Source organism: Cydia pomonella, chromosome 24 (genome assembly GCF_033807575.1).
Source record: "Cydia pomonella isolate Wapato2018A chromosome 24, ilCydPomo1, whole genome shotgun sequence".
Lineage (NCBI taxonomy): Eukaryota > Metazoa > Arthropoda > Insecta > Lepidoptera > Tortricidae > Cydia > Cydia pomonella.
In genome coordinates this window covers 3,554,715-3,568,062 of record NC_084726.1, presented here as the reverse complement: position 1 = coordinate 3,568,062, position 13,348 = coordinate 3,554,715, and the positions used below count along the sequence as shown (strand labels likewise).

General features: G+C 37.0%; 1 protein-coding gene across 1 annotated transcript in view; it reads right to left on the bottom strand.

Moving 5' to 3' along the window:
- The window catches only part of LOC133531055 (uncharacterized), a 44,640-nt gene extending 31,626 nt beyond the window's left edge, over positions 1-13,014 (bottom strand). The window contains exon 1 of the mRNA XM_061869150.1: positions 12,731-13,014. Within this exon, the coding sequence (XP_061725134.1) occupies positions 12,731-12,775 (45 nt within the window). The 5' untranslated portion in view covers positions 12,776-13,014. The remainder of the gene's footprint in view (positions 1-12,730) is intronic.
- Between the last annotated feature and the right edge of the window lie 334 nt (positions 13,015-13,348).

The following is a 13,348-nucleotide window of genomic DNA, read 5'->3' as shown; positions in this document are numbered from 1 at the left end:
AATTATAAATTATGTTAACTGATATAAATATAGTTATATAGCTACTTAATGCAAATTTTTGAATCTGATAGAAAAAATAACTGATATCTGTACTTATATATTAAAACAACTTACTTTTAACTATATCTTTTAGACTAGCCAACGAATTTTGAAAACAATCTACTTCGAATAGATTTTGATTATAGTAACTAGGAACTCGTCTGAAAAAGGTATGCCTGGAATAGTTTTTGACCGAAAAACTAATATGAAACAGCGATCGAGGGCGTAAGGGGTGATGCGGACAACTGAAAGTAACTAATCTTAGTAGATTAGGACAATTAATAATATTTTTTAGAATTTTAAACAAAAACATAACGTCTAAGTATATCCTACGGTTAAAAAAATGATATTTGAATAATGTCCGCTTGACAACTATAATCCCTAGATTTGGTGTAGGCACTAGTTTTTACGAAAACGACTGCCATCTGACCTTCCAACCCAGAGGGCAAACTAGGCCTTGTTGGGATTAGTCCGGTTTCCTCACGATGTTTTACTCCACCGAAAAGCGACTGGTTAATATCAAATGATATTTCGTACATAAGTTCCGAAAAACTCATTGGTACGAGCCGGGGTTTGAACCCGCGACCTCCGGATTGCAAGTCGCACGCTCTTACCGCTAGGCCACCAGCGCTTGTACTGCTGTGCTGTACATGTACGGACAAGTACGAGTGAAATGCACGATAACTCTACGACATCAGTTAGATGTCATTCCTACCCCTATGTTAAACGGTAGATTTATATTACGACATATCCCTGCAGATATTAGAAGAACAAACGCTTCTAATAAACATAAATAAACTGATGTACGACATTGAAAGTCACGGGGCAACACAACAATCGTATTTTTGCTTGACCGTGCACGTTAAATAAAAGTGGGCCGAGGGAGGAAAGTGGGTGATTCCCGCATCTCGGAGTCGAGAGCTTAATCATGCGCGAGATAAGCCGGTAGGGTTGACACTTCGAAGATATAGGAATAAAAGAAGTTATTGGGGAAAAAATGGTACAAGCTTTAATCGCTGACTGTACTTTTCTTTCCACAGGCAACTAATACTCATTGAGACAATAGGGTTGTTTCCATCTACAAATCTTAGGGCAGAATAGTATCCCAATAAATTCTTATGGATTATAAGAACATGTTAAACTACCTTTAGTAAACCTCTAATGAGCATATTTTTATTTAAAACATCTTTTAACACACGTCACGTGACCCAAGTCGAAACGACATTGAAGATTCTGATGACATCACAACTCACCATTTGACACTGGGCTATAACCGCGAAAATAGAAGTTCGTCATTGCGGGCATTTATCTCTGTCATTCTAATTACGTCTTAGTAAGAGCAAAAGAGAAAGATCCCCACAATATGCGATTTTCAGTTTTTGCGGTAGGCCCCCGTTGTCTGTTCTCAGTACAAAATTTAATACTCAAGCCGTAGCCATTTTGGTGGTGGGAAATTAATTGAAGCTTCGATATCTGCACTAAAAATTAACATCATAGAAACATTAATGTATAATGAATACTTTTTCCTAAGTTGGTCGAAATAAATGAATTTTTATATTTTATTTATATTTATATTTATGACTTATAATAACTCAATTATTAAAGAAAACATATTTTATTAGTTTGTTAAAAACCCACACGCACGCATACACAGCTTGCCCCCCACCTAAATGGCTACGGCTTGTGTATCAAATTTTGTACTGAGAATAGACAACGGGGGGGCCTTGGTGTTACGTGTGTATGTACCTATATATTTACTTTACGCTTTGGCATGTACATAGTTATGTGTCAAACCGTAAACGGTGACATCATACAATTTTCAAAGAGCGTTTTGGGGGCGAAAGCATGGGTCAAAATATATTTTGTTAATTTAACATATTTAAAGCCGTTTTTAGGGTAAAAGTTAAATTTTAGGTCAACGTTTGGTTAATATAGAACGTATTACAAGCGTTTCAAAAAATTGGAAACAACCCTATTCTAAAAAAAACTAAACACAATTAGTTTGCGTTGTTGTCACCTCCTATCTCCATCATCAAATATACGTAAATAAACAATGAAAAAATACAACACAATGCAGCCAAAATATAAAAAAGAATTCTAATTATATAGGTAAGCTTGAATTCTTATCAACTTGTTAGAGACTAGAGTCTTTTGTAGGGACTTGAGTCCTTTTCAGAGAAGTCTAATTTTTTTGAAATGCTTTGTCTTTAAGTAATAAGTTAGTTATAGCACACAAACAATACAATAACGCAAAATTTCTTAACTTTTATTTAGGTTAAACCTATGAAATTGTTGACGGAGTCCTATTGAGCTCTCTTAACATCTTAACTTAACTTGAGTATGAGTATACTCAATAAATGACTCGCCTCGGGACTTAGAACTCGGAAGTTTTTTAAGCGCTGAGTTTCGTAAAAACGAGTCGAGTTCTTCAAATTTAGACTCAAGGGACTCGAGTTCCGAGACCAACACTAGCGCCGCGTCACGCGTTGGTATGAATCATGACAATTTAAGTTCCAGCTACCAGTCTCCATTTTCTAGCACTGTGCATGAGTAGCGTTCACGATAGCTTAATGCTAAATGTCGATGCTAAATGATCTAGCTTAATATAAACATATTGGGCTAGGTCACCCATGTTGTTTTTTTTTTAGGTAGTTTTTTTAGTTCTGTAGGTAGTTTTAATTTTAGGTAATATTTTATTCAAGTTTGTTATAATTGAAGTGTGTTTTAATATTCTTTCAAATCAAAACAAAAACGGAAGAGGCAACCCTAATGTCCATTTTCGGCGGTCCGGACCTTTTGTCCCGGGCAATTCAATTTGGTGATAAGGGAGGAGTTTTATCGATAAATAGGAAGACAAATAAAAACCGAATAACCGTATGCGGGGTTAACTGGCAGTGGAAGGGTTATTTGCACGTGCGTATGCTAAGTTTTGTTTTTAACACATTGAGTACCGGGAACCCACTCGGGGGTTCTCTATTCGTAGTCGCTTTCCTCTACAAAGCGGGAACACGCTGGGATCGGCTACGAGCGTAGCGCTACGAAAATGTTGGTAGCGAAAGTGTTAACCGAGTAGTTAAAGGTTTATGATTTTTCTTGTTGTTTTTCTTGTAGTATAGTAATTTAATTATTTTTTATCACACTTGTTCGAAAAAGATCTTATTTCATGCAGGTGTACTGAAGGACAAAGGCCTATATTGTGCCCGCAAAGTTATGAATTGTGAAAAAAAAAGCTGTAGCTCCCTCGGGAGTTATAGTTTGTTTTCAAATTACGTCCCTAATTCATACAAATCAACTAGCGTAGATGAGTTTTCTAACGTGTTTAATTTAATATGTTTGTTTATGTTTAAAAATATTTAATTGGATTAATTTAATAGTCGTTTAAAATATTTTTACATTACATATGGTGCTACTTTTCCGCACTAGTGCGCAAATTAGCATATTACGTTACTGTGACAAACATTTAAAGGGTCATATGTACTGTAAAAAATTGTACGATACATGTGCGAATAGATAATTCACAATTCGTGTCGATTTAAAACACTCCCTTCGGTCGTGTTTTAATTTATCGCCACTCGTTTCGAATTTCCTATTTTTGGCACTTGTATCGTAATATACTATTACATAATTTTCAATCGTGGCTGAATGCTGAATAGGTCTGTGCCGTTGATGCCTAAACTGTTAAGAAATAACAATATGGCGGACGAGTGTTCATCAAACATTGATCACCGTATTTAAGAATTATTTCGCTTAAAAATCGCAAGCTTGCTTCTTCGCAAGTCTGATGAAAACCATTGTGTGTAACTCCGGGGGTAAGAATATTACAAACCCGGGTCTTTAATTACCACCCTCGTTTCCAAAGTTTCCTTCATGTACTGCAAGCTGTTTATAGGGAGCGCGCATGAACTGTAGGAGCCAGCACAGGAGCCGTCAGATTATTGGCGCGAGGCGTAAATGTGATGTTCATTGTTCCGATATAGCCCACAAGATGGCAGAACCTTCTATGCACAAGAAAACACGTGACGTGTAAATGTAAATGTTTATGGTTCCGATTCAGGCCACAAGATGGCAGACCCTCCAACGCGCACGGTCCCTATACACAGCTTAAAAGGTCAAGTTCTTCTGTTGACTTTCGAACCGCAGAATATTTTTGCAAATAAATTATTGATTGATTGATGTAGTTAATACTCGTATGAGATAAGAAGACATAACTCATAATGAATCCACGTACTTTTATTTAAATATGTTCGTTCAGGTCAGGTGACTCGATAGCTCATTGGGCTCATTTAGTCTAAATCCTACAAAGGGGAACAAACACAGGAGGCAAATAAGAAAATAAAAAGTTATACGTACTTACTTAATAATACTTATTGTCTTTGTTTGTAATATGAGCTTTTATTTAGTAGTGCACAATAAAGAATTTTATTATTATTATTTCCTTTATTTCTCTTACTTCTTAGACTGAGGTTTTTTACAATATGGATATAAAAGTAAAATATAAAAACACATTAAAAAAAATACAAATCAAATATAAACACATTGTAAAAAACCTAACCTAGGGTGCCGCCAGCAGCGGGGCAGGGCCCAAGCTGCCGGTGGTCAGGGCCGCAGAGAGAGGAACCGGCGGACTATCCGCGCCGTGTCCAAGATCACCGCCTTCTGCATCTGACCCTTGATCCAACCACCTAACGAGAGTCTCTCAAGGTGTTGGTCGAGACTCTTCGCTATGAGACCATTCGCTGAAATGACTATCGGGACAATGGTCGTCGAATCAACATCCCACATGGCGGTTATCTCGTGAGCCAAGTCTAGGTACTTACTATTATTATTATTATTGTATCTCCTTGGATTTCACGGGCCTATAAATCCCGGTCTTTTGATAGGCTTGCGCGGGGATATAGATCCAACACGTAGAGGCCTCTTGGAGAGCTATAATGTCATGTAGAACGCCTGCTGGAACCCGTTCACGGGCGCAACAATAGACACCCATGAACCGGTCGCAACAGGCATTGGGACTATTGTAGTAAAGTGAACAGTATAACGGTCTATGGATTGAAGTTTGGGAGGACAATGAGACTGGGTTATTGCAAAGACGTCCGGACACCTGCCATAACAATGTTTTCACTAGTTATCGAGGCAGGCGGTGACTCGCCGCCCACTAGATGGGCCCCTGAAAAAGCCGTCGTGAAGACGACCAGGAGCAACACCGGTGTGAGCGGCTCAGGGGTGTCGAGAGGTGTACGCCGCTTTCTACCCAGTGGCTGATAACAGCCACTGTGCCAACTCGCGTCTTATGCAAGTTTTCACTTCCACCCCTGGAGCATTTAGCTCTAACGACTCCTCTCTGGACGGCCAATGAAGGCAAGCCAGAGCTGAGAGTCCTGCGGGTCCCCTTGGGGTCCACTCCGACCGACGAAGACACGCCGGAGACGGAGACCCTGACCGACTCTCGGGAGTACTCGGGTCCGTGGGGTCGTTACTCCCCAACAGCTCGCCACAAGCTGCCCTGCGGTTTATTATTATTATTGATACATTGTGCAACGAAGGGGGTAAGTGAAATATTGCAAGAGAGTCGATATATTCACGACAGCCGCAGGCTGGAGTGAATTAAAGACTCGAGAGAAAGAAAAAAACTAAATTTTAAACGAAATAATTCTTAAATATGGTGATGAAATGTCAACATTCGTCCGCCATATTGTCAATCTTTGACAGGTTAGGCTACGGAAGGTAGAGGAAAGGAACAGAAACTCCTTAGGCATAGGCAGAATTGTCAGCTATAAATAATAGTTCCAAATCTCTCCAGAGTAGCGCTAGAGTAGCTAAGAACCTAGGCGTTATTGATGGAGTGAAGTGCGCTGTCTATGATTAGATTTTTTTCTCAAGTATTCTAGGTATTTTAGCGCCACCTATTTATGGTTTTTTGTCGGTCACTTTTTGGTATATGGAGATTTTGTTCCTTGCCTTTACCTTCCATAAGGTTAGGCATCGAAGGCACAGACCTATCCGACGTTTAGTCACAATTGAAAATTGTGTAAAAATATTTCAAACGGCAATTAAATTAATCAAATTAAATATTTTTAAACATTAACAAAAATACTAAATTATAAACGTTAATATTTTAAAAGTAAAACTCATTTATACCTAGTTAATGGTTAATTAGTAACAAAAAAAGGTATAGAGTTATATTTTTTCACAATCCGTAACTCCCGCAGGAACAATATAGGCCTTTGTCCTTCAGTACACCTGCATGAAATAAGATCCTTTTCGAGCGAGTTTGATGAAAAGTTATTAAACACTAAAAGTCGTAGTGCTAATGCAAAATATTTTTATAAAAAAAGAGAAAATTATTAAATTATTTCTTACTTGATGGTTTCATCGGAATATCAGCGCTGGAAGTCCCCAACTCGCCAGCAACATGTGATGAGGCCATTTAATGACTCTTTATTCTCACTATGTTCTATTTTACGTGTTACGAAATGAATGAATGTATGTTTACGAAAAAAAGAATCTATTCTATTCTATTTTAAAAAACTAAGATAAAACCAAAAAGAACATAGGTATTATTACTTCATTGCGTATAGACGTTGTGGTTTATGATATCTGAAATATTGAGGAATGAATGATGCTATACAATAGATCACAGGACATAGGCTTGCCAAAATTCACGATATTAGTCACACAATAGCTTGGTTTGGCTGCGAATTGCATTATCCAAATCGAGTTGAACGCATTTCAACCGATTATCGCGGTGGTATCGCGATAACCGATGAATCGACGTGGTAACTAAACCTGTTTGTCAATAACATTATCCTATGTGCCTATTAATCTAAAATACCAGTAATCTGATAGTCAGGCAAGCTAGCCCTGTTGCATTTTTGATAGCACAGGGTATTATTTTAAACGTCAATTTTCTGTGATATTATGATGTTTATTTAAAGTAACACTTGTACACTCTGTGATGTCAAAACGCTACAGCTTAGTCTGTATCATGTTTCCTTCTACTCTAGGGTTTTTTATGCAGTATTTTTATATGCGACTGATGGTAAGCGATTGCCTTCGCCCATGGACACCCGCAACGCCAGAGGGGTTGTAAGTGAGTTGCCGGCATTTAAGATGGGAATACGTTCTTTCCTTATATCGATTATACCTGTGGGAATTACTTCAATGTACGGTTGAGGAAATTGATTCTTCAGCAACTTGCGGTTCCAGTAAATTTGGTTGTACATACTTATGCTAAAAGCTGTCCAATGTAAAGTGAACCGTAAACTGCTAAAGAATCTATTTCCTCGACCGTACACTGAAAGAAATGGTTGCATAACAGACAAAAAAAAACTTTTAATACAAAAAATGGGACTTACGATCTATGTGTTACACCGGCCTCACAGCAACAAAATACGTTTTAGAATATTGATTTAAACAAAAAAAAAAAACAAGGATTAATAGAAAAATCACAACTACAGAATTGAAGTGTATATTTAGACTATAATCTACATGGAAATATAAAAGGCTTGAATCGATCCCATTTGCCTATATAATGAAAATGTTTGTTTAAAAACAAGTTTAATCTTTGATACGATTTTCTTTGCTATAAAAGTTAACCACAATCGTGCATCGGCAAATACCGACAGAAATAAAGTCGATGCCATGAATAACCAGTTAACCAAACAATACTTTCATGTGTTTTGTAGGTTATTGCTGAAATAAATCAAAATAGCTTGACGTCAAAATTTACTATGCGTCGTCTTAAGGTTAATTATTTTTTAAATACATATTTAAAAAATTCTAATATTTTTAATACAAATGAAAAAGGGGTTTATTACCAAACAGCTTCAAACTGATGCAAAAAATATGGCCCCAACAATTACTCGGGACAAATCCCTAAACAGAGGTAAAACAAAAAGTTTTACCCCAAACTCCTAACACCCGTTAAAAAGAGGGTAATTATACCCCGTGCGCGAATTAAACTGTCCGTTAGACGAAAGTTAATGCCCTATAAAATTTTGCCAAATATTAACGTTTGCCGGCTTATTTATTTTATTGATGATGGACTTTGGATGTTTTTGCGTTAATAGAAAAACTTTAAGAGGAAAGGGACTGTTTCTTCGTACAAACGTAGTCCCCATTTTCCTCATGCTCGCTTAAAAGTCTGCTTACGGTGGCGTCGTTGATCGGGTCGCCACTTTTCCGAATGGAGGTTGAGGGAGGCGATGGCTGAGATACGCGTCATACTCGTGAACGGGTGCTGTTTGTGGAGACACTGGAGACTGGTCTGTTTAAGCTATAACGAGCTATTATGTTTAGTAAGGAACTTTATTTTTGAGTATAATTACAGCGAGACCTCATTCGGTCCTCGTATGTTTTTTTTTTCTTAATGAATGTTTTAATTATACTGGATTTTGACTCTTGAGACCCTACACATCTCTAAGCATAATTTGATAAACTATACAGGGCGTCCCAAGACTATGGAACATCAAGGGAAAGTACCTTAAATATAAGACATACGATATTTCGCTAAAAGGAGACTTTATTTTATTTTCAAAACTGAGTAATACTGCATTCAAAGACTTAAAAAAAATTACTTTGTCTGGAAATCGAACCGACTCAAATGTGAAAAAAAAAACTTTCTGTATTTTTATGATGCCAATCGAAAGAATGCATAAAAAATAAGTCATGAAATGAATAGAGTAACATTTTTGATAAAAATTTCAAGATTCGGCTTATTCTCAGAAAAAGTAAGCAATTTTCAAAATTTTTTTAGAATACCTTTAAATGCAATATTACTTACTTTTAAAAATAAAATAAAGTCTTCTTTCAGCAAAATATCCTATCTACGATATTTAAGGTACTTTCCCTTGATGTCCCATTGTCTTGGGACGCCCTGTATACTTACACTTAGAGACATTTGCACCTCTTAATAGTTTTGTATTTTTTATATTATTATTGTAGTATTTGTATTTCGACATTAAGAGACTTTATTAAATTATAATACTTTCATTTTAATTGATATTTTTTGCTTGTATGTAATATAACATCCATGTTGACGTGTAAAAGTGCCCTTGTGGCCTATTTGCGGAATAAATGGTGCAGTTTGAAGTCCTCTTTGTATATTAACTAGAGCTATGCCCCTTCGTTTGAGTACACAGTAATGGCTCCTCTACACGATGTGCCATCATACTGGCCCACTAAGATGGGCCAGCATGTAGACAGCGCAGTTGTGTCGTTTTTTTTGTATAATATACTTAAGAACAAAATGTGAACCAGTTTAAAAATAAATTAGACAGTCATATTATATCTACTACTCGTTCATGATAACTATCTTTATGAATACTGGATACAGGTTATATCAGTTGTCAAACTGCCTGCCTGCTTATTAAATAATAATAATAATGGTGGTTGGATCAAGGGTCAGATGCAGAAGGCGGTGATCTTGGACACGGCGCGGATAGTCCGCCGGTTCCTCTCTCTGCGGCCCTGACCACCGGCAGCTTGGGCCCTGCCCCGCTGCTGGCGGCACCCTAGGTTAGGTTTTTTATAATGTGTTTATATGTATTTTGTATTATTTTTGTATGATTTGTTGTATTTAACTTTTATATTCATATTATAAAGTGCCTAATCTAAGACACAAGATAAATAAAGAGATAATAATATAAGGATGAGGAGCGAAAGACAAATTCCATAATAAGTACAAAGTTAAATATTCCTAACTCCTATATTATTATAAATATTTTTTTTTTTTTAATTTTTAATAGAAAACCTTGTTAGTTCGTTGGGGATAAGTAAAAAAACTGGAAGCTTTAAGGATGACTCACGCTAGACCGGGCCGGGGCCCAACCAATTAAAAAGGTTTTCTCATCATCCATTGAGTAACAATATATGTTAGTAACAAAACTAGTTGGTACTGCAATATTATGCGCCATGTTCCCCGCCTATCTTTTATAATTCATGTACAATATGTACATTATCTACACATCATACGTAGTTCCGCAATACAGGTGCGTCATTGACAGTCGACGGCACTAATCTCCGCAAATTGACTGCCGCGTACACTGGCGGGCAGCGCAATGAGCCGCCATGGAATCGAATTTACTATACACGGTATATACTGGCAGAATACCAGCGATGTGGCTTGCTGCATCATTATGCTGAGTCATTAACTAAAAATGTTTTTTATTAAATTAAGTTTGCATGTTTTTATTTTACACTTTTCTTTTTTGTTTGTTTTGATGCCAATGCCATGTATGTTCTGGGTATGAATAAAAAATGTATCTATCCGTCTATCTATACTCACAGTATATATACTAAAGTCAAAGTAATGCCAAAGATAAAGGATCGTAAGATCTACCGATTTTAACACCATGGGCCATGTATATTTAATAATACTTATTACAATAAGTACAAATGTAAGTCGAATGTGTACACTTACAAAACAATGATCAAGAGACAAGTATCTGAATAGTGAAATGACTGAGTGCTGTTCTATTGGAAAATGTTATTTCTAAATTGTATTTGCATGTATTTTAATATGTTTTACTGGAAATAAAGAATTAATTGTTGGATTGAATGTACCTGCGGTCCCAAAGGTTTGAACCACATTTAGGGTTAAGCGAGACGAACGTAATTTTTGAGTTGTGAGTTGCGTAATTTCGGTTGCTCAATTTCTGCCGCATTCGGTTTCATATAAAATGCGTGTTTAGTTCATACAGCGACGCATAATGAGTTGTGTACATTAGAATTTCTGCAGCAGAAATTACGCAGCTTAGAACTCACAAAATTACGCTCGTCTGGCTTCACTCACCGACGCATGTGTAAATTCAATCGTTTGTTCAAATTTACCTATAGTAATTTTACATTCAAAATTCTGACAGTTCCAAGAGCTTTCAAAAACTTACTGGTTGTTATCCGATTCCCCAACGACTGTTCACTTTACCACTTTTTTATACTTCTTATAATTTGGAAGTAAACCAGCGTTTATACTACTGTCCACTCTTAGTAATCACCTCGACAACACCTGAGACCAGCGAAGATTTTACAGGTATATTGATTTATCCCAGCAATTACAAAACTAATGAATGTACTGTTTAGTGAACTGGTTATTCATGGAATAGATTTCATTTCTATTGTTGCCGTTACACGATTGGCTACCTTTTATAGCACAGAAAATTGTATCAAAAATGCTTCCTTAAAAAAAATCATTGTACAGGCAAATGGGACCGATTTTAGCCTCTGAATTTTCCACGTAGATTAGTCTAAACACACCGTTCTAACCTGTAGTTGTGATTTTTCGATTAATTCTTCTTTTTTTAACGGTAAAGCATGTTTTGCTGCTTACGACCATATAATAAGCTAGCGCAAAAGCAAATTCACTACGCGCGAAGTATCGGAATGAGCGCGGGTTCCGGGAAGTAAGCAAGCGCCGCATTTTTGTTTTTTATTGTTTAAGGTGCAGTAAGTTCCTGTTCTTCTCTCACTCTCATTGAGCTGAAAGTGCGTGCCCAGGAGCGTGGATATCATGTTTTTTTAATTTTAATTCATTGTACGTTTAATTAAATAAAAAAGTAGGTAATCAATACATTCCCTCAAACAAGGCTCATCTCTTCAAGGCTAGAGTAAATAGGTATCTCATAGGCAAGCGTGCTCCACCGTAGACCGCATCATCACTTACCATCAGGTGTGATCGTGGTCAAACGCCTGCCTATCCTCCATAAAAAAAAAAAAGTTGTTATAATGTTTTTAAGTGCATTTTAGACCTATGTTCGTAATTTTTTTTTATCAAGCGAAAGTCAAATACTCGGAATTAATATAGGCCTCAAGATTGCTAATTTAATTAATGACAGCCGTATTGTAATCCAAAAAAGCGCTACGTCTTTTTTAAATCCGCTCACTAAACCTACTACAAGTTCACGGAACGTTATTTTGTCCCACAGTGTACTCGGAACAAAGCGAATATTCCCGCTGTACATCAGTCATCAATCAAAAGCCTTATTAGCCTTCTGGCTGATATGTTCTGCATTGTCGTAATTTGCATTGTAATATCTGGTCCGTCGTGACATAACATGAGCATGACTTATGCAACTTAGTGCAGACAACCGATTCGGGAACCTCCTTTATAAATACATAGAAAACACCCATGACTCAGGAACAAATATCAAATCACACGAATAAATGCCCTTACCAGGAATACTAATGTTTAAGTATATTTATCTACACATTTCATATTTGGAAATACTGTCTTTAATATTCGCCCCGCCTTCAACATATACGCAACGCTGTCTGAACACATCAAAAGAATATTTTCAATGTTATTTTCATAAGATTCGCCCCATAAGTTTTTTAAGCACTCAGTTACAAAATTTGCAATACTTTCCCCATTTACCCAGTACAGTAGTCAAGGAAGCGTACTTGGGGCGACCAACCGGCCGTCGACCGATCGGGCGCCCCAGGTACCGCTGGTGTGATGTCGTGGAGGCGGACCTGCGTCGGCTGAATGCCAATTCATGGCAGGAAACCGCGCTGGATCGGGACAGGTCGCGTTCTCTCGTTTCGGAGGCCAAGATTCTTTTTGGATCGCTGAGCCAAAGCAGTTAGTTAGTTAGTTCCCCATTTACCACTTCCAACATTTTACATGCTACCAAGTATGTTTTATTTAAAACACTTGAGTTCAAAGGTTTCAATAAAAAGTGAACAATATATCAACCAAGGAAGTCAGTGGTTTCATCCAGCGATATCCATAATTTTTCATTTTTCACCTCACTATTTAACTACATTTCATTTCCTATGTTTATTTAACTGTATAGTGCACCACTATGAAGAATATTTACTTGTTTACTGCTTAGTCCAGAAACCAAAATATACCAACTAGTTACGCTATGTTAGCTTAACACAGTTATGTATACTGTATACAGCAACGAGAAGCTAGTCACAGGTATGACATAGATACGAGATGAAACCGCCACGTTGCATGATTACATTTTAGGTGTATTCCTCTTGAATCCGCCTGGCCTTGGGTCGGCATTTGAAGACAGACAAATTCGAACGTACACTAATATCAGAATTACACCTGTAATTAATTCACGATATTTATTGAAACTTGATACCTAAATGAAGTGTATAAATAGTATTTTATACACTCGTGAGAGAGCTTTCAGTCGAGTGCCGTGTTTAGGCAATGAAGCTTGCTGAGTTGCCTAAGTAAGGTACGAGATTGAAAGCTTGATAAAAGCTTTTTATTTACAATAAAAATAAACATAATGGAAGCTTGATTATATCACAAGGTCGCCGGAAGACGCTGGATGTGGGTCGCTTCCAACCGGTA